The 19,431-nt window shown below is 57.8% G+C and overlaps 2 protein-coding genes across 2 annotated transcripts in view; one reads left to right on the top strand and one right to left on the bottom strand.

Moving 5' to 3' along the window:
- Positions 1-19,431, bottom strand: part of TSKU (tsukushi, small leucine rich proteoglycan) — a 215,662-nt gene that overhangs the window by 79,213 nt on the left and 117,018 nt on the right. The gene's annotated exons all lie outside the window — the stretch shown is intronic.
- LOC105860273 (guanylate cyclase D-like) overlaps positions 1-19,431 on the top strand; it is a 62,695-nt gene that overhangs the window by 34,975 nt on the left and 8,289 nt on the right. Inside the window, exons 7-17 of the mRNA XM_020286842.2 lie at positions 12-366; positions 3,262-3,346; positions 4,045-4,141; positions 4,226-4,348; positions 5,664-5,744; positions 8,020-8,196; positions 8,431-8,587; positions 8,871-9,020; positions 12,277-12,425; positions 13,724-13,887; positions 14,282-14,474. Coding sequence (XP_020142431.2) covers positions 12-366; positions 3,262-3,346; positions 4,045-4,141; positions 4,226-4,348; positions 5,664-5,744; positions 8,020-8,196; positions 8,431-8,587; positions 8,871-9,020; positions 12,277-12,425; positions 13,724-13,887; positions 14,282-14,474 — 1,731 coding nt within the window. The remainder of the gene's footprint in view (positions 1-11; positions 367-3,261; positions 3,347-4,044; positions 4,142-4,225; positions 4,349-5,663; positions 5,745-8,019; positions 8,197-8,430; positions 8,588-8,870; positions 9,021-12,276; positions 12,426-13,723; positions 13,888-14,281; positions 14,475-19,431) is intronic.

The raw sequence follows: 19,431 nt of genomic DNA, 5'->3' as shown, positions 1-19,431 counted from the left end.
CTCTTCCACAGGTGTCCCCACTCTTTGGAACCATCTATGACGCTGTTGTCCTGCTGGCCCACGCCCTGAACCGCTCTGAGAGCCATGGGGCAGGGCTCTCGGGGGCCCACTTAGGAGATCACACGCGGGCTCTGGATGTGGCCGGCTTTAGCCAGAGGATCCGGACAGACGAGAAAGGCAGGAGGCTGGCCCAGTACATCGTCCTGGACACAGATGGCCAAGGAAGCCAGCTGGTCCCCACCCACACCCTGGACACAGGCACCTGGCAAGTGCAGCCGCTGGGCAGGGCCATACACTTTCCAGGAAGAGCCCCTCCGGCCCATGACTCCAGCTGCTGGTTTGACCCAGATACACTGTGCATGAGAGGTAATTCATCATCCATCCACCCATCCATGCATCCATCATCCATCCTTCCACCCATCTACCCGTGCATCCATCCATCAGTCCACACATCATCCATCCATCCATCCATCCATCCATCCATCCATCCATCCATCCATCCAGGGGCAGGTGCAAAGAAGGGACTTGACACTTCACTGAGAAGACTGAGCCAACAGCTGTGCAGCACCAGGGAACACTAGCAAGATGCCCCTCAGCTGAGCAGGGCTAAAGCCCTTCCGGAGCACCCTCCCCTCTCTCAGCCCTCCTAACCTGCGCCATGGCTTTGTGACTAGGCCGTTATCTTCTGTGGGCACCAGTGCAGAGCTAAAGCTCAGAAGCGTTTGGCGACTTGCCCAAAGTCACACACAGGGAGGCGGCGGCTGAACTCATGCTGAGCCTCGGTCAGTAGACTCCAAGTGCAGGATTCCTCTCCTCATGATGCTGGGGAGTGTGGGGCATGGAGGCACATGCCTTCCGATTCCCCTCATTCATCCCTCCAGAGTATCGTCCTGATGAAATTACACTGACACACACACACACACACACACACACACGCATCCGCATGCAGAGATGCGCACGCACATGTGTATATAAACAAATGCACCCGTACTCCCTGGTGCACACCTAGTGACTGTTACTGCCGTTGGTGGGCAAACTCAGATTTGGCCAGGCTTGCTGATGTCCCTGCTCCTCCCCAAGCCTCCCCATCCTCCTCCTGACCGAGGCTCTGCCCCCTCTCCCAACACTGCTGTATAGACATAGCCGATTCCTTGCATTTCCCTAAATACACACCACTTTCAGGCTTCCCTTGACTCCAGCATTTTCCTCTCCCTGGCCCTCCACCACCACCCCAGCCTTGCCTGGCTAACTCCTACTTGTCCTTTAAGGCTTGGGTCACAGTGCTCAGCCCTGGGCATATGGGAGCGAATGAAGCAGCGTCCCTGCCTCATGGGGCTGGTGCTCTGGAAGAGCAGACCCAGGCTCTGCTCTCCAGGTGCATCGGTCTGGTGGCAGAGACAGAACAGCCAGAGGCACCAGCACCAGTGTGGTCAGAGCCATGCCAGGGCAGCTGGGGGCTGACGGAGCCCAGAGGAGATCTTTACAGCCTCCCCCCCCCCCAAGAGACTTCACCCTGGGGCAGGTTTTAATGCACTCATTCAATAAGTCAATCTGCAAACATTTATAGAGCATCCACTATGTGCTGAGCTCAGTGCTGAAAATTGAGGGGACGGCAGATAAGATTCGTGGTCACTGCCAGGCCCCATGATGGAGGGAGACAGAAGGGTAAAGGCAGGTGGACAGGGATCTAAGAGGGGGCACCCAGGAGTGGCAGGACCCTGAGCAGTAGCACCAGCCTGGGAGTTTGCCTTCTCCACCACCCTGCTGCGGGCACCCGTCCTCTCTCACTGGCCAGGGCAGCAATGTCCCCAAGGCCTCCCTGCGTCTGCCCTCGCCCCGAGCCTTGGAAGACATGATCGGTTCTGCCTCTGCCCTGCTCACATCTGCAGAAGTTTCCACCTCGCTCGGAGGCGAGCCAGAGTCCTCACAGTGGACTTCTTGGGGCACTGTCCCCGTCACCTGCCTGCCCGCATGCCTCCCACTTGCTCTGCCCCGCCGCCCTGGCCTGTGTGCTGTTCCTGGAACGTGGCCGGCACACTCCTGCTTCGCAGCCTCTGGACTTGCCACTCCCGGGCCTGGAGTGCTTTTCCACACCTGCCGTGCGGCTTGTCCCCGCTCCTCCTCCAGGTCCCGATTCAGTCTTCCTTCCTGCCAGCCCCGGGTGAGAGGCAGGATGCACCGTGGGCAGGAGCCCAGGCGCCGCAGCCAAACTGCCAGGGTTTGAACCCAGGCCCTGCCACTCTCAGTCACTTAACCTCTGTTTCCTCATCTGCAAAATCATGGTCATGACCACAGCCACCTCCAGAAGTCATTCCTACCTCCAGGAATAACTACACTGAAGCACATGACATCCCTAGCACAGGTGCCTAGAACAGTGCCATGTACAACTGTAAAGTGAGTGCCACGGAGTACTTGCTGCTATTGTTATTACCTGGACTCCATTCAGAGTGGGGAACTGCAGGAGGGGCAGATGGAACAGTGCTTGTGCTCTAACAGAAGGAAGCGGGGGGGAGGCAAGGAGGGAAGAAGACATGTGGCAGCAGAGGTCAATGTTCTCTCTCCAGACTGGCGCTGGGCATTTTCCCACCTGACCAGCCCATGCTGGTGCTGGGGTTGCCCAACAAGGTAGCCCTCCCTACCTTGCCTGGTGGTCCTAAACAGCCCCTCCTGACACAAGGGCTAGAGACTTAGATTTAGTGTAAGGACTCTTCTAACAGAGCCATCCCATAGTGAAACTGGCTGCCAAAGCAGGTAGTGAGTGGCCGGTTGCAGGATGCATGCAAGAAGTAGGGTGACCACTGACAGGGATGCCTTGCACAGTTTTTTATCCAGCACCTACCCTGTCCGGGCCTGTGTTAGGTGCCAGGCTTGCCGAGGGGAGTTAGGCAGAGGCCCTGCTGTCCAGCTGCTCTCAGTCTAGTGGTCAGGGGCCTGACACGTGGGCAGACAAAAGGCCGTAGTGTGATCAGGACCATGATGGCGTCTGAGCAGGGCCTGCGAGCTGCGGGGCAGCCCGAGGTGAGTGCCCAGACAGCAGCACTGGGAGTTGCCATCTGTGCGTGACAGTCTGCCCACGGGCAGGACTTCCCCAGCCAGGAGCCGCTCTGAGCTTCGCCCCTAGGATGGGGGCTGGGCAGAGGCTGTGTGCCCATTTCCAGGGAGGAACTGTGGGAGTGAGTGACTGCAGGGGCGTGGTGAAGGGGGCTGTCCTTGCCGTGCAGTGTCGCTGTAATGACTCCCGTCTGTCCTGCTTCCCCACAGATGCGCGGCCCCTGGGCAGCCTGCCCGCTCTGGCGCTGGCCTGCCTCCTGGCGCTGGCCGGCGGGGCCCTCGCTTGGCTCCTCAGGTGAGACTCTGTACCAGGTGAGGGCCTGGCTCTGCCTCTCCACCCCACCCCCGTCAGGCCTCCCTCCTGTGGGCACAGCCAGGCAATCTGCTTTCCCAGCCTCCCTCTCCTGGGACCTCAGGGCCCCTCCGCGACCCTGCCCACTCTAGAGCCCCGGCCAGGACTGGTCAAGGCCCCAGCGGCCTCCTGGAAGATCTGTTTGAGACTTGAGGAAGAAGCCTATGATCTTGGACATGACTCCGTCCCTGAGCTTCAGGCTCTCCTTCTGTTCAGTGAAGGGCTGGCCAGGATGAACCGCAAAGATCCTTCAGCTCTAAAAACAGTCCTCCCTGAGTCTAAGCTCCTCTGTGTTCCTGAATCCAGACCATGTCTGAATCTTGGCACATCTGGAAGTGGGCAGCCTTCTGCTCCCAGCCCTCACCCGGGCTGCCCCGTGAGGCCTCCAGGCAACTTGGGAGCACTGAGGCTGGGACCAGCAGGTGCAGCGGGCCCTAGGAGTCCAGACCTGAGCCTGAGGCTGGGGGGCTCCTTGGAGACAGTGCCCAGTGTCCTCCCTGCCCAGTGGGGACTGCCTGGGAGACAGAGCTGGAAATGGAGAGGAAAGGAGGGCTCTGAGTCAGAGGCAGGGCCAAGGGGCCAGCCCGAGGTGGGGGTGACGTTTGCACCACCCCCTGCCCTGCACTTTCTCTTGCCTCCAGATTGTGCATCCAGCGGCTGCGGCTAGTGCGGGGTCGCCACCGGATCCTGCTGACCGCCCAGGAGCTCACCTTCGTCCATCGGCCCCTGAGCAGACGGGTGTGTGGGGCAGGGGCTGAGCTGGGCGGACAGGACGTGCCCTGTGGCCTGGTCTGGGGTCCTGACCACACCCATCGCCTCCAGAGACTGCGTGTGGACAGTGAGTCAAGAAGTGTGGTGGATGGTGGGAGCCTGAAGTCGGTGGCCCAGGGCTCAGCAAGGAGCCTGCCAGCCCCCCAGGAGCCCACCAACGTGGCCCTGTACCAGGTGAGCCCACCAACGTGGCCCTGTACCCCAGACCTGGGGGACTGCAGTCAGTTTGGAGAAGCTGGGGAAGCCATAGCCTCCTAGGCTTTTGTGTCCCCGCTTCTGCTACAGAATGGGACACTGAGGCCTGGGTAGAAGCAATGACTTTCCTGGGTCACTCTGACCAAGTGTGCAGCAGAGCTGGGAGTGGGAAGCAGGGCTCCGACCCTGGCCCAGCGAGCTGTGTGATCTGAGCCTGGAGACAACCAGTTCCTGGGCACTCGGGCCTGGGCACTGCCCGAGTGAGCCACCCCAGGGCCTCTCTCAGTCGCCGGGACCAGCCCTGGTCACCCTCCCAGCAGCTTAGGCAAGGTCAGATCCCGGGTCTCCGAGGCCCTGAGGGGGAGCAGCACCCAGCCCAGGACAGCCGTGCGCAGAGCCCAGGCCACTCTGGCAGGGCAGCTGGAAAGCCAGAGGTCAGCCCAGCAAGATTCGAAGGTTGCCGGGGACACTGTGATTTCTCGGGTGCTGTCATTCTCAAATTCAACAGTCCACTGACGCTGCGATTCTCCTACTCAGCGGCTCTCGTGGTTGACGGGCCAGGCTAATTGTTTCTGTAGGAAGAGGCATGAGACCATTGCTCCTCCTTGTCCACCTTGTCCCTGGGGAATTCCATCTTTTTTCTTTGCTGCTGAAAGGAGGCTTTAATGATGTACAAAGCATGTTGTGTGTGCCCCTCTGCGTTAGCTGTCGGGCTGCCAGTGAGCCTGAGGGACAGAGGAGGCGACGGTCACACCAGCCCCGGGCCAGGCCACAGCAAGGGCAGGGCCCTGACCTGAGCCCCTCCTCCTCCACCTTCCCCCTCTCCTCCCCTAGAGTCCCTGGGTCACAGTCACCCCAGTGCTTCCCAGGGTTAGGTGTGTCATGGGTGCCTGGAGCCACAGGCCAAAGCCGACCTCCAGGCTGGGAACGCGAGTGCTTCACATCCACCGTCCCCTGAGCCCTCGAGGCGCGGTGGGCGCTGTCCTCCTCCCTTACAGACTCGGAACACGCGGCTCAGAGAACTGAAGTCACCCGCCCCTGGCCACAGAGCTAGAAAGTGGTGGAGTCGGGACTGGAACTCAGGTCCATCAGCCGAAGCCTGGCCCCTGGCTCTGCCGGGTGACAGCACAAGTCTAACGGCTGTTGCAGCTGACCAGCTTCCGCCTGGCGGGGAGCGCACGGAGCCGGCGTTTGTGCGGAAGAAGCCGAGGCTGAGGGAGGTGGAGGGACCCTCCCGAGGTCCTGCAGCTGGGGAACAGCGGTGGCTGAGCTCGCGTTGTTCTGCCTTGCACAGGGAGACTGGGTGTGGCTGAAGAGGTTCGAAGTGGGCCTGCCACCCGAGCTGCGCCCGAGCTGCCTCCGCCTCCTGAGAAAGGTAGGGCTGCGGGGTGGGCAGGGAGGGGCTGCTCAGGAGACCCGACTGCTCTGGATTGGCCCCTCCTCAACCTGGAAGCTTCCGGCTGCAGGGATGAAGTCACCCCTGTCATTGCAATCCTGCTCGTTGACAGCACTTCAACCATGGCTGTACATTGTCACTGTCACGGCCACACACACCAGCATTCCTAAAGCCAGGTCACCACCCCAATATGACCTATCCAAGCCCACCAGGGGCACAGTCCCCTCCATCAGTGCCACCACATGGCGCACTCAACACCACCAAGGGACCTTGTCCTGCACCCTCCCTCCCTCCCCCCACCCTCCCCTTTATTCACTATTTACTGAGCATCACTCATGAGCCAGGCAGTGTTCTGGGCTTTGGGGATACTCAGTGAGGAAGAGAGACAGGGCTCCTTCCCTCGGGAGATTCTAGTCACTTGTCATCACTAACCACACAAGCACCTTCACGCCTGAGGGCATCATCACTTTGAGAGGCACTGGGAGATGGAGGACAGAGCGCAGGATTTGAGTCGGGAAGACCCCAGATAGAATCCTGCCTCATGAACACTCAAGATTTCCTGTCAAATGGAACTGTGATGTCCACCTCCAGGGGAATTATGGGATTGCAGAGAACATATGAAATAACCTAAAACTGTTCCTGGCAAGCAGTGTTTTTTTTTATAAGTAGTGAATTTTATTATTATTCCCAATATCACCACTATCTGAAATAAAGTGCAGAGAGATTAAGTGACTGAGGTTAAGTTAGGCATTTCCCACTGGGCACCTTGCAAGCAGTGCAAGTAGATGTTTCTTGAAAGAAAATGTCCTACATGTGGCCACATAGGTTTGACAATTGCTTGGGTTAGCCACAGGACTTCTCAGAACCTTTAATATGCTATCGATCACTGTGTAACAATTTACCCCAAAATGTGGTAAAACAATAACCATTTTATAATAATCTTACAATTTTGTGGGTAAGAAATTTGGCAAGGACGCAGCAGGCAAGTCTTCCATCCTCTCAGTATTTGTTGGGAGCACTCGGGGGTATTCAGCTGGCGTTAATAAAGGGACTGTCAGAGCTTAGCCCACAGGCCAAACCAGGCCCACTGCCTGCTTTTGCAAGTACAGTTTTATTGGAACACAGCCGAGCTCACTCCTTGCGTGCTGTCTCTGGTGCTTTCGTGCTACTGCGGCAGAGGTGAAGAGCTGTGGCAGAGAGTGTATGGCTTAAAAAGCCGAAAATACTCACTCTTTGCACCTTTACAGAAAAGTTTGCTGGTCCAGAGGGTCCAAAAAGGCTTCACTCACCCACACTGTGCCTTGGCAGGGTGGTCGGAAACCTAGGCTCAACCAGATCTGTCTTTCCTCTCTGTAGTCTCAGGGCCTCTCCGTGTGGTCTCTCCAGCGAGGTGACCCAGGGTGGCACTTCCTACCTGCTGGTTCAGGGCGCTAACGGAGGATGTTCTAAGAGACAGGAAATGGAAGCTGCCAGTCTCCTAAAACCTGAACCCAGAAAGGTACAAGTCCACTTCCACTGTATGCTACTGGTCACAGAAGTCACAGAGCCACTCAGATTCAAGGGGAGGGGACAGAGTCCCACCTTTTGATGACGAGAGTGTCAAAGGAATGGAGGCCATTCCTAAATCACCTCATATGCTAACATGCTTGCGAATCTCTGAGCGGGGAGAGTATGTAGGTTTCCCCGACCTAGTTGCCCCCTGAACTGTTTTTGTGAGGAGGGCTGTGCCAGGCAAGGCTTCTGTCTTTCCTGCTCTGGCCAGGGCTGGTGTCCCTGGTTGGGTTCGAGTTTTGTAACTCGCTGGGCAGCCATCGGAGAGGCTGCTTTCTGCTTATGCCTGATCCCTTCTGCTCCTCCTCCATCCTCCTCAATCCCTCAGTCTTGGGAAAGAGAATGCATACAGTTTTCAGGTCCATGCTATCACTTAGGTTGGGAAACAGGCATACATACCGAATTTGTGGAGTTGGATACATTCACTTATTCATTCACAGTGCTTTCACTCACTTGTTTACTTATTCTTTCATGCTCTCATTCATCCACCATCCACTTATCCATCCATCCATCCATCCATCCATCCATCCATCCACCTACCATCTACCATCCACCCATCCATCAACCCACCATCCACCATCCACACTTATCCACCCATCATCCACCATCTACCATCTATCTGCCCACAACCATCCACCATCCATATATCCACCCATCCTCAAAGGGCCCCTGGGCGCTGCTAAGGTGCCCATTGCCCTGGCAGATGCGGGAGCTTCAGCATGAGAACGTTGCCACCTGCCTGGGCGTTTTCGTGGCCCCTGGCGCCAGCGCGCTGGTACTGGAGCACTGCCCCCGGGGCAGCCTGGAGGACCTGCTACGGAACGAGGCCCTGCCGCTAGACTGGACCTTCAAGGCCTCCCTGCTGCTGGATTTGATCCGCGTGAGAACCCTCCCCAGGCCTGGAGCTGTGGGACAATGGGGAGGGCAGGGAGACAGAGAGGCTCGGGCTCCCCACACCTGGGCTCTCCCTGCTGTGTCTAACTGAGGAAGACCTAAACATCGCGGCCAAGGGGGAGGTGAGCAGGAGGGCTTCCTGGGGCCTGTGGGAGCTCTGAGGGCCTCAGGGCCCCTCACATCAGCACAGACCGAATGGACCCCCCTACATGCACCCCAGGGCATGCGGTATCTGCACCACCGAGGTTTCCCCCACGGCCGCCTCAAGTCCCGAAACTGCGTGGTGGATGGTCGCTTCGTGCTCAAAGTCACTGACCACGGTTATGCAGCACTCCTGGACGCTCAGCGGGCTCCACGACCCCGGCCAGCCCCAGAAGGTCAGCTCAGGGGTGGGCAGGGAGCTGTCGGTGGGTTCTGAGGTCTCTGTTTACTCCTCGTGCTGGTATGGCAGGGAAGCGGGGAGATCTCCTGTCCTCTCCCATTCCTCATTTCTGCGGAATGACCTTGGGCTGATCGCTTTTGCTCTCTGAAAGCCTTAGGCTCTTTCCCTGCGAATCAGGGAGAATACACCCTCATCCTCCCAGGGTGCAGGGAGGCATGAGGATGCCACAGGTGTGAGGTTAGTGGGTGACGGTGGGCGGCCCTGCCCTGTGATTGCAGAGCTGCTGTGGACGGCTCCTGAGCTGCTGCGGGAGCCTGCAGGGCCCGGGCCGGGCACCTTCAAGGGGGACATCTTCAGTATTGGCGTCATCCTGCAGGAGGTGCTGACGCGAGGCCCGCCCTACTGCTCCTTGGGACTCTCAGCAGAAGGTACGGGGTCCTCTCTCCACCCTCAGCTTGTCCCTTGCTGGAGTTTCCTTGTGGCCAGGGAACTCTGTGACCGTCAGGAAGTCCAGGCTTGAAAATAAACACATAGACACGCAAACCTAAAGTATGACCATGAGAACTGGGCTTCCTCGACTTCAGCCAGGCAGCTTTCCACAACCCCGCCAGGATGGCAGCTGCCCAGCTCCAGGGGCTAATGACCTGAGTTTCTGGGTGAAAACCCCAGCCCCTTCCTTCCTCCCCAGTGTCACTGCCATGTCTGCTGGTGCTCATGCCCTGACTGCACCTCCCCTCCAGCCCAGCACAGACTTGGTGTCTATGCAGACCTCAGTCCTACCCGGGCTGTATCACTTACACATATCTTGTGACCTTACACAAATCCCTTACCCTCTCTGAGCCTCAGTTTTCTCATCTTTAAAATGGGGATCCAGTTAAAAAAAGTGCCAGATGCCCAGTCCCGTGATTGAATAGGTTGCTCAATATTTAGGGGCTTAGTTACCTGCTCAGCTAGGGCTCCTTCAAGAGCACCTCTGTCCCCACACACAGGATAATCACAGGATAACCACTCAGGCCTTCCCCACTGTCACTGCCCCAGTGCCAGGGCCCAAGTCTAGAAATGTTTCCTCCCTTCTGTGTTCTCTGTCGGGGCTCGCTGGCCCCCAGGCTGCTCTTCCGGTTGTCCCCACAGGCACCCTGGCGCCCAGCCCATAGTGCAGGGCAGTGACAGAGCCGAGCCCTCCGTCGCCCCCACCGCTGATGGATAATCTTTAGCTCGCAGGAGGCCTGGTCCCTCCTTTCTCCACCGCAGCACGGACCACGGAGTAATGAGCATTCCAGGCCCCAGATTTATGAGGTGGGGCAGTGGGAAGGAGGGGGCTTTATCCGGCCATTTGTTCAACACTCCTCAGCTGCCTCCCCCACATCTGCCTCTGCGGGAGGGGGACCCACCGGATGGATCTGCGAGCCATGCTGAGTGCAAAGCCCTCCAGGCAGGGACCCAGGCCGGGAACCCTCTGGCCACCCTTGGACAGGGCTGTCAGGCCAGGGCCTGCTTCCTGGGGCGTGCTCTCTCTGGCCCCAGGGAGGACAGGGTTAAGGACACAGGATTTGAGGGACACCAACCGAAGCCCAGCTCCAACCCAACCCACCTGACTGCTTTGAGTAAGTCTCTTTAGGCTCTAAGCCTCAAGTTTCTCTCTGTAAAGTGGAGGGCACGAGGCCTGCCTTCCAGAGGAGCTGTGAGGATGCAGGGAAAAGCTTTAGACGCAGTGCCTGGCGCACGGTGGCACTGAGTAAGCACCGCTGGGTGCCGTCAGGAGTGCGCTGATGAGGGGCCCCGGGTTCGCGCCTCACTCGAACGTCCTTCTCAGCTCCTACACTCGCAGGGCCCTTTGCGTTTCCAAAGCCCTTTCATGTGCATTGGTCATCGGACAAGCCTGGGAGGTGGGCAACTGCCCCCTTTACGGAGCTGAGTTAAGCGAGGCTCAGAGAGAGGAAAGGACTTCTCAAAGGGGAAGCAGTGGGATGGCGGGTGGAAGTCCCCGATCCAAGTCCAGTGCTCTTGCCCTAAGATCTCCTGGAGTCATCCACGGAGCATCTGCCCAGGCCCCACCCGGCCTCTGGCAGCCGGCAGCTCGGGGCGATCCATCAGTGGTGGCTTGGGTGCTGACAGCGTGCCTGGCACCACGAGGGGAACGCGAGGCCTGGCCTGGGGCAGAGGGTCTCAGCATGCTCACATATGCAGACTTGATTCGAATGTCAGAGAAGGTCGGAGCCTCCCATGCTGTTATTTGACTTTTAATATCCGCTGATGGAGGAAATACCCGATGACAAGATCTGCTCTGAAACCAGCCCCACTTTGAAGTGGATTTGTATTGTATTCATTACGGTGCCATCGGCATGCTTTTGAGAAATAGCCGTACATGTGTGCATGTGATGCATATTGGTTCCATCTGCACACGCTCCTTTGTGTGCACAACAGCTTCCCAGACACGCATGTGGGGCCCGCGGGGGGTCTGACGCTGCAGGCTGGGAAGCTCTGGCCACTCGGAACCTGGCCCAGCTCTCGAGTCTACTTTTTACCGCCCTGTGTGGGTGCCCTGCTTCACCCCCAGCAGCCTTAGTGTCCGTGTCTGTAAAATGGGACAGTGACTCATGCACTGTCCCTAACAAGGAAGCCAAGTGAGGGATGGGAGGGGACTGAAATCCAGAGAAGTGTCTCGTCACTGGCTCCAGGGACTCCCCTCTCCCTCACTCGTGCAAGGAGGGTCCCAGCCTGCCCCAGAGGAGATTAACTTGCTCTGCCTCGTAACAGCCCTTGGGGCATGGGCCATTATTACACCCACTTTATAGGTGAGCAAACTGAGGCTCTGAGAGAATGTAAATGGATAATCTGGAAGTCAGTTCTGATCTGGTGGTCAGGAGCCTGAGCTTGGAGTCATCCCCTCCTCCTCCCACTCTATTGCAGACTCTCCCAGCTTCCCCTGGCTCTCCAACAGCCTCCCGAGACAGCAGTTATAGCATCAGTTGTTAGGTGGGGAAACTGAGGCACAGTGTAATGGCAAACGGCAGAGCCAGCAGTAGAACACTGATCTGTCTACCCTTGGGTTGGTCTGGTGTGGGGACAGGATGACGCAGGCAGGGTTGACTTGGGGAAATAAGAACGAGGAGGATGATGGTGGTGACAAGTGGGCTGTCTTACTCACACTCCTGGGAGCTGGCACCAGCCTCCGGGTGGCAGGGTTGGAGGAAAGAGCCACAGTGTGGGCATCGCTGGCAACAGAGCAGCGGCAGCTGCTGCAGGGCCTGGGGGTGGGGGAGAGCCTTTTAGGTGCCAGGCACCTAAAGTCCGTCATCTCCTCCTTGGCACCCCTCTCTCGAAGGCAGTTTATTAAGCTCATTTCAAAGATGGGGAGACTGAGACTCAGAGAGGCCACTGTCCTGCCCACCAACTCATAGGAAAGTAGTGGCAGATCCAGAATTCAAACCCAGCTCTCCCGGCTCCCAGTCTGAGACCTGTGCCCTGGGCACACCCTGGGGCAGACCCAGGAAAGCAGCAATGTCACATCCACTGTCCAGCCACGCCCTGGACGCAGAAGACAGGAGCGGAGGAGCATCCTTAGGGCCCAAACCGCACACCCCTACAGGCCTACCCTGCCCTACCTCTCAGCATCGGAGCCAGCCCTCTCCCGTGAGCCCTCCCAGCACCTCAGGCCCACGGCCCCCACGGTGTTTGTTGCAGAAATCATCAGGAAGGTGGCATCTCCCTCTCCTTTGTTCCGTCCGCTGGTGTCCCCGGACCACGGGCCACCTGAGTGCATCCAGCTGATGAAGCAGTGCTGGGAGGAGGCTCCAGAGGACAGACCGAGCCTGGACCAGATCCACACCCAGGTGAGTGCTCCTGGAGGAGCGGGTGCTCGGGAGAAATGGCCCATTTGTTCCGCTTACTTTGCCCAGTGTGAGCCCCATGTTGTCCCTGGGGCCTGGAAATGCCATGCCATAAGGGGCCACCGCCAGCACCACCACCCATGGGGGCCACCCTCTAAGGAGAGTTCTCTACGGATCACGGGCTCCAGGGACATCTGTCCAGACGCCTTTCTGGTGCCAAGCCCTGAGCTAAGTGCCGCACTTCCTTCCTCTGACCCTCAAGGCCGCCCTCTAGAGAAGCAGTGCTATTATCTCGGCTTTGCAGGAGAGAAACAAGGTGGCAAGGTGAGGGGACTTGCCCAGCACAGCTGCGACAGCATAACAGTGAAAGTGGGGCCTGCAGTCCAGACCCAGCTTTGTCTGTCTGCACAGCTGTGCCGGGAACCCCACCCTGCACCGGCTCCTGGCGCCTGAGCCGAGAGGCCGTTCCTGGTGGCTGTGGAGACAGCGCTACTTCCTGAGTCAGTGGGAGGAAGATGCCAGGGCCCTGCGGAGCCCCGGCCTGCTGTGGGGACTGCAGCGGGAGGGGCGAGGCAAGCCCGTGCCGGTCTGCGGGATGGCGGTGGAGTGCGTGGGCCGACCCAGCTGGCCGACGGCACCCCGGGGCCACCCATCAGGCCCGAGGTGACAGCTTCACGCCTCTCCTTCCCGCGCTGCATGCCCCAGCCACAATGGAAGGTTGCCAAGAGAGGTTCAGCGAGCCAGGGAGGGCATCAGCACAGGTGATGAGGGAGTGAGAAGCTGCAGGGCAGACAGAGGAGAAGCCCACAGGTGTCCTCTGAAAAGCCCCCGGCATCCCCGCCCCACCTTAGCCGCGGCACTGGGGGGCTCACTTCGCAGAGGGAAACCTGCCCCTCGGAGTAGTGAGCTCCAAGCGGTCACTGTGAGGGTGGGCAGCAGAGCCAGGACAAGCCACCAGCTCTTAAGACACCAGCCTGGAATCTTTCCGGGGATCAGACATTGCAGTGGCCGATGAGGCTGTTTCTGTTAACAGCAATGCTGTACTGGCCATGGGCTCCTTTGCAACGTCCTCTTCTTGCCTGCCCACCCCACACAGAATTAACCCCTTTCTCCTCACAGACTGGGCTTCTCCCTTGTCGGAGCCACTATCCCCTGTCTACTTACATATCTGCTCCCCGCAGGAGTGCAGCTTGTCCAGGCAGGGACTCCGTCTGGTGCATTCCTGTGGCCCCGGACTCCCCCGCTGGGGCCCAGGTGTGCTGGCCTTCAGGGGTGCACTGGGATCTTTCTCCCATCTTCAGTTCAAAAGCATCACCCACGGCAAGAAGGCCAGCGTAGCCGACTCTATGCTGCGGATGCTGGAGACGTACTCGCGGCACCTGCAGGACTTGGTCCAGGAGCGGACCGAGGAGCTGGAGCTGGAGAGGCAGAAGACAGAAAGGCTGCTCTCCCAGATGCTCCCTCGGTGAGGGGCCCTGGCAGCTCGGGTGTGCCTCTGTCCTCGTCTCTGGGCATGGGACCGGGAACACCGTGGGTGCTCCCCACACCCATGGGTTCCATCAATTCATTCATTCAAGTTTACTTGTCCAACATACTTTCACAGAGCCCTCGCCATGTGAGGGGCTGTGCTGGGCAGGTGAGTGTTGAATTCCTGCCCTCTCACCCTTGGGGGCAGGGAGGGGCCACAGTGCCCCCATCTCACTCAGGCATTTGCTGCAGGGCAGCCAGCACGCCAGCGGACCTGTCCCAGATCCCCTGCTGCTCAACCCAGGATTTCCTCCCAAATATCCCTCCCTAAACTCTGAACTATAAAAAGGGGCCCTCCCATCTTGTGATACCTGCCCCTCCCATCCCTTCAGATCTGTGGCCCAAGCTCTGAAAATGGGGGTGACTGTGGAGCCGGAGTATTTTGACCAAGTCACCATATACTTCAGTGACATTGTGGGTTTTACCACCATCTCAGCCCTGAGTGAACCCATTGAGGTGGTGGGCTTGCTCAATGATCTCTACACGCTGTTTGATGCTGTTTTGGGAAGCCATGATGTGTATAAGGTGAGAATACTGGGAGGCTGGCATTCCCCCCCCTTAACTACTGTGTCTGTATTGTACATTTACTTTCATTCATTTATTTGTTTGTATCAGTTAGCTTCTGCTGTGTAACAAATAACCCCTAACTTAGTAGTATAAAATGATAAGCATTTATTATTGCTCACAAGCCTATGGGTCAGCTTGAAGATCCCTCTGGACTCATACATCTGTGGTCAGCTATGGGTGAGGTAGGCAGCTCTGCTGATCTCAGCCAGGTTCTTCCACATTTCTGGAGCTTTGGTTGGTAGAACTCAGTTCTGATCCCCCAGCAGGCTAGTCTGAGATTGTCTCCATGGTGTGGCAGGGTTCTGAGAGAGAGGACAGTGGTATACCAGCCTCTCCAAATGTAACCTGGGATCAGGCACGTTGCAATTTCTGATGTATGCTATTGATCAAAGCAAAAGACTCTACCTTTTGACGTAAGAAGCTTCAGAGTCACACTGCAATGGGGTGGGTACAGAGAGGGTAGGGAATGTCGGCCATTGTGCCTTTAACTGACCACAGTGTTCGCCTGCACACTGTCGGTCCACCCATGCCTTCAATATTTGCATTGGCTGGTTCTCCTGCGCCGACCCTAAGCTGGGCATGGGCAGGCTGGGGAGTCAGCTCCTGTCCCTGCCCTCAAGAAGCTCCCAGTCCTGTTTGTACAAGGTGACGACCCTCAGTGAAAGCGATGATCTGGGGAGGAAGAGGAGGCAGACAGGGCCCAGCTCAGCCAGGGGCAGTGGTGTAAAGCAGCATTGCCCAGTCTGGACGCAGCTTCTCACCCTCCCGGACATGGTCGGGAGCTCCTCTTTGATGTTCGTGTAACTTCTCCTGCACGGCACTTTACGGTTCCACCTGAATCACTGTCCCCAGTGCCTGGCAGTGTCCAACACACAGTCAATCCTCAGGAAACATACGTTGATTGAGTGAGGAAGACACTGAAGCCCAGAGAGGGAAGTGACCTGCCTGAGGTCACACAGCTGGCAGGCAGCAGAGCCAGGACAGGAACCTGCCGTGTCACCACAGGTGGTCTGTGCGCCGCACCACACGGACCAGCGCTGACCCGCGAGACCTGAGCCCCCGGCATCCAAGGGTGCGGCTTCCCTCCTGTTCCCCATTCAGGACCCCATGTCCCCGGCCTGGCCCCAGCTCCAAAGCACTGTCTGAGCTTCCCTCTTGCATCCAGAGCAGCCCTGCCCCCCAGGCCCCAGGAAAAGATCCCTCATCTCATCTCGCTGAGTCCCCCCGCTTTGATCTGCCCTGAGTCACCCCAGCCTTGTCTCTTCCTTCTCTGCTAATCTTTTCTCACACGTGTCCCTCCCGGCTCTGAATCATGCCTCCTGATCCGCTCTGAACCCTGGCCAAGGGGTCTGCATCTTTCTGGCGGCGTGAGATGACATGAAACAAGGCCCGAATGCTCCTCCAGATGTGGGAAGCAGGGGGCCCCTTCCTCACGATGTGCGAGCGCGTCTCTCATCACTCACGCCGTCCGCCTCGGTTTCCCCTCCGTCCCGACAGGATCTGGTTACTGGCTTTCATCTGCCTGCGTTGGGAGGCAGCCAGGCAAGCATTTCCTGGCCTGTGGGGCTGTGCGACTCCCTCCCGGCGCTCGCTGAATGAGCACTTTCACGGACTTCACTCCGGAGCAGAGCCCCTGTGAGCTCCGGGTGGGAGAGCACTTGCCCCAGCCGCTCAGCCCGGGTGTGAGTCCTGCCCTGGCCACACTGCCGCGTCACCTCTCTGAGCCTCAGCCTCCCCATTTGTAAAAACAGGGATGAAAGGGCCTATGAGTTAGGAGTGTTCCGCAGATGAAGAAATGTGAGAGAACGTGCTATTGTTCATTCATTCGCCACGTGCCAGGTGCGAGGCCTCCCCCTGCAAGCAGAGAGGGGCGAGCCCTGGCATCGGTTAAGCATGTACGGGGCTAACTTGGCCTAGGGATTCTCACAGCTTGTCTCATTTAACCCTTTCGGTGCTCCTTATGGATATGGATTATTATCCCTACTGTGCACATGAGGACATAGGCTCAGAGAGGGTAAGTGACTTATCCCAAGGTCACACAGCAAGTGAGTGGTGGAGTTAGAATTCACGTCTGCGTGCGTTTGTCCAGAAACCCTTGCTCTCAGCTCTCCTCTGGCTGTGTCCTCCTATCTGTGAAAGGAGCCACGGCCCTCGCTTGCAGCCGAGGGCCCTCTGTGACAGGCACCTTTGAATAAGTCTGAGCTCCTAGAGCACAGGCCTGTGCCTTGTCATCTCTGTCTCTGGGTGGACGGAGTGATCACTGATCTCGTGGCTCCCTCCCTTCCAGCTCGAGCGCCAGGCAGGTTAGCAGCTTGGAGATCAGCGTCTTCAACTCGGAGAATATGGTCTTTCTGCTTCCCTCCCCCAGTCTGGACTGTGGGGGACCCGTCTAAGGCAGAGCTGGGTCCCCAGAGCAGGTGCACTGTCCCTGAATCACGGCTGCACACCTGGGGGCTGGTAGTGGGGCCAGAGAGCAGCAGGTCTCCAGAGCTGCCTCCCCAAGGCAGGGCCTGGCCCTGAAGCACGTGCCAACCACGTGCCGGGTGGGAGTAGCGCCTCCCCAAAAGAGAGGGAGAGAAAGGGTGCATCAGGAGGCAGCATAGTGCACGGACTCTGGAGCCGGGCTGACCAAGTTCAAATCCTTGTACTAGCTGTGCTGCGTGACCTTGGCAAGTGACTTAATGTCTCTGGCTCAGTTTTGTTTTGTTTTGTTCTGTTTTTTGAGACAGAGTCTCACTTTGTTGCCCAGGCTAGAGTGAGTGCCGTGGCGTCAGCCTAGCTCACAGCAACCTCAAACTCCTGGGCTCAAGCCATCCTCCTGCCTCAGTCTCCCAAGTGGCTGGGACTACAGGCATGCGCCACCATGCCCGGCTCATTTTTTCTATATATATTAGTTGGCCAATTAATTTCTTTTTATTTATAGTAGAGACGGGGTCTCGCTCTTGCTCAGGCTGCTTTGGAACTCCTGACCTTGAGCAATCCATCCACCTCGGCCTCCCAGAGTGCTAGGATTATAGGCGTGAGCCACCTCGCCCGGCCTCTGGCTCAGTTTTTATCTGTGAAAAGGCAATAGTATCCATAAGAGCACCTGCATCTTGTGAAGATCTAATGGGTTCATATTTGTTCATCTTTGTAAAGGGTTGGGACTGTCTGTGTCTGGCACATAGTAAGTATTGTATGAGTATTTAGGAGAGCACTTGGTCCTTCCTCCAATCTTGCCAATCAAGTGGGGAGGAAGGGGGCCAGGGGACACCCGGGGGGTCTCGCATATGTTTCCCTCCTGGGGTGTGCAGTGGAATGTCTCTCTCCTTTGTGGAAATGTACATAGCGGGGGCAGCCCCCTCCAATCCCCCCCCACTCTTACCACCAGCCCACAATGCCGGGTGGACAACAGCGAGCTGGCCACAGGGCAGGAGGGGAGGTCTCAGTCCCGAGCAGGGAAACATCTTTTTCCCAACTGGCGACTGGGAAGCTTTTATGGATTTTATCAAACATGCACTGGGCTGATGGAGATTTCAACAGATAGAGACTGGGGTGGGCTTTTCAGGCAGAGGCACCCATGAGCAAGCCCTCCAGGTAAGCAGTTACCGAGTGTCTCCTCAAAGAGTGGAAAGGATTCTGTTGGGTGGGAGTTTGGAGAACCAGGAGCAACTGTTAGGAAAAAAGTCAGGAAATTCTGCAAACCATGGGGAGGCCCTGATTGGCAGGCCATGGGGTGCGGATTTTCAGCCACTGGCCACAGGAGCAAGTTTAAGTACCGTGAGCAGAATGTGATGTGATGAGGGCAGCCCACTTCCCATTGGTGGGGTGGAGGCTAGCCCGGTGAGAGGGGCATTTGGGGGGCGTAGGGAGTGGGGCACAGTCCACACTCGAATGTTGCGTGAAAGAGACTTAGTGGATTACTAAGTGGATTTCCCCGCCCCATGGGTGGGGGAAACATCACTACTCCCCTGTCCACCGGGTGCCAAGCGAGCGCAGAAGTGCCCGTCCACAGTGGAGGCTCCGCCGGCTGCAGGAGGCAGCGAGGGAGTCGGGAAAGACTCGGGGTAGAGTTGCCACCTTGGGGGGCCTGGCCTGCTTCGTTCACATCTGTGTCCCCTGAACCTGGAACACGGCCTTAGGAACGGGAAAGGTGCCTAGGGAAGGGATAGGATCGAATTCAGGACGTAGAGCAGGAACCGGAGGGTGAGAGGCAGGTTTCAACTCAACTCAACTTGTGAAACCCGGAGTTGCCTAAAGGCAGAAGTGGTTACCTCAGGAAGGAGAGACCTTCCTATCAAGGGACGTGAGCAGGTGGGGCAGCCACGGGGGCTGGGGAGATGGGCTGGGTGACCATTAAAGTCCCTTCCACCGAGGAGATTCTGGGAGCCTTCCTTCTCCAAAACCACGAGGAGAGTGAGGAAGACAGCCGCTTGTATTCAGCATTGATACGCTTCGCTCTTTAAGTACTTTGCCCTAATATTCATTGCACGTAAGAGGAAACTGAGGCTCGCACGGGTGAAATGGTCTGCCGAGGTAAATGGCAGAGCCAGGGTTTGGACCTGCATCTGTCTGATTCCAGACCCAGCATTCTTTCCAGTGCACCTTGGAAGGCCAGCAGGGTTTGGAAACTAGGAGGTGTCCGATATATATGCACACTTCAGATGACTTCAGAGGACACCCTGTCTGCCGCTGTGGCCTTGTGCGGATGGGGTACCCAGGTCTGCGGCCTGGAGCTCATGGCCTGGGTCAGAGACAAAAGAGGCATGTCCCCTGCGAGGCAGACAAAGGTGATCTGAAACGTGCAGATCGCATCATTGCCAACGGCCTGGCAGAGATGGCACTGTGGGCTGGGGCCCCTGGGGTGGGGTGCGGCTCCCGAGAGGCGGCCTGTGTGGCAGCACGTGGGACAGGGCAGGGGGCACGTGCTCACGCT

Source organism: Microcebus murinus, chromosome 4 (genome assembly GCF_040939455.1).
Source record: "Microcebus murinus isolate Inina chromosome 4, M.murinus_Inina_mat1.0, whole genome shotgun sequence".
NCBI classification, from domain to species: domain Eukaryota; kingdom Metazoa; phylum Chordata; class Mammalia; order Primates; family Cheirogaleidae; genus Microcebus; species Microcebus murinus.
The sequence above is the reverse complement of the archived record's forward strand: the minus strand, read 5'-3'. Positions and strand labels throughout refer to the sequence as shown.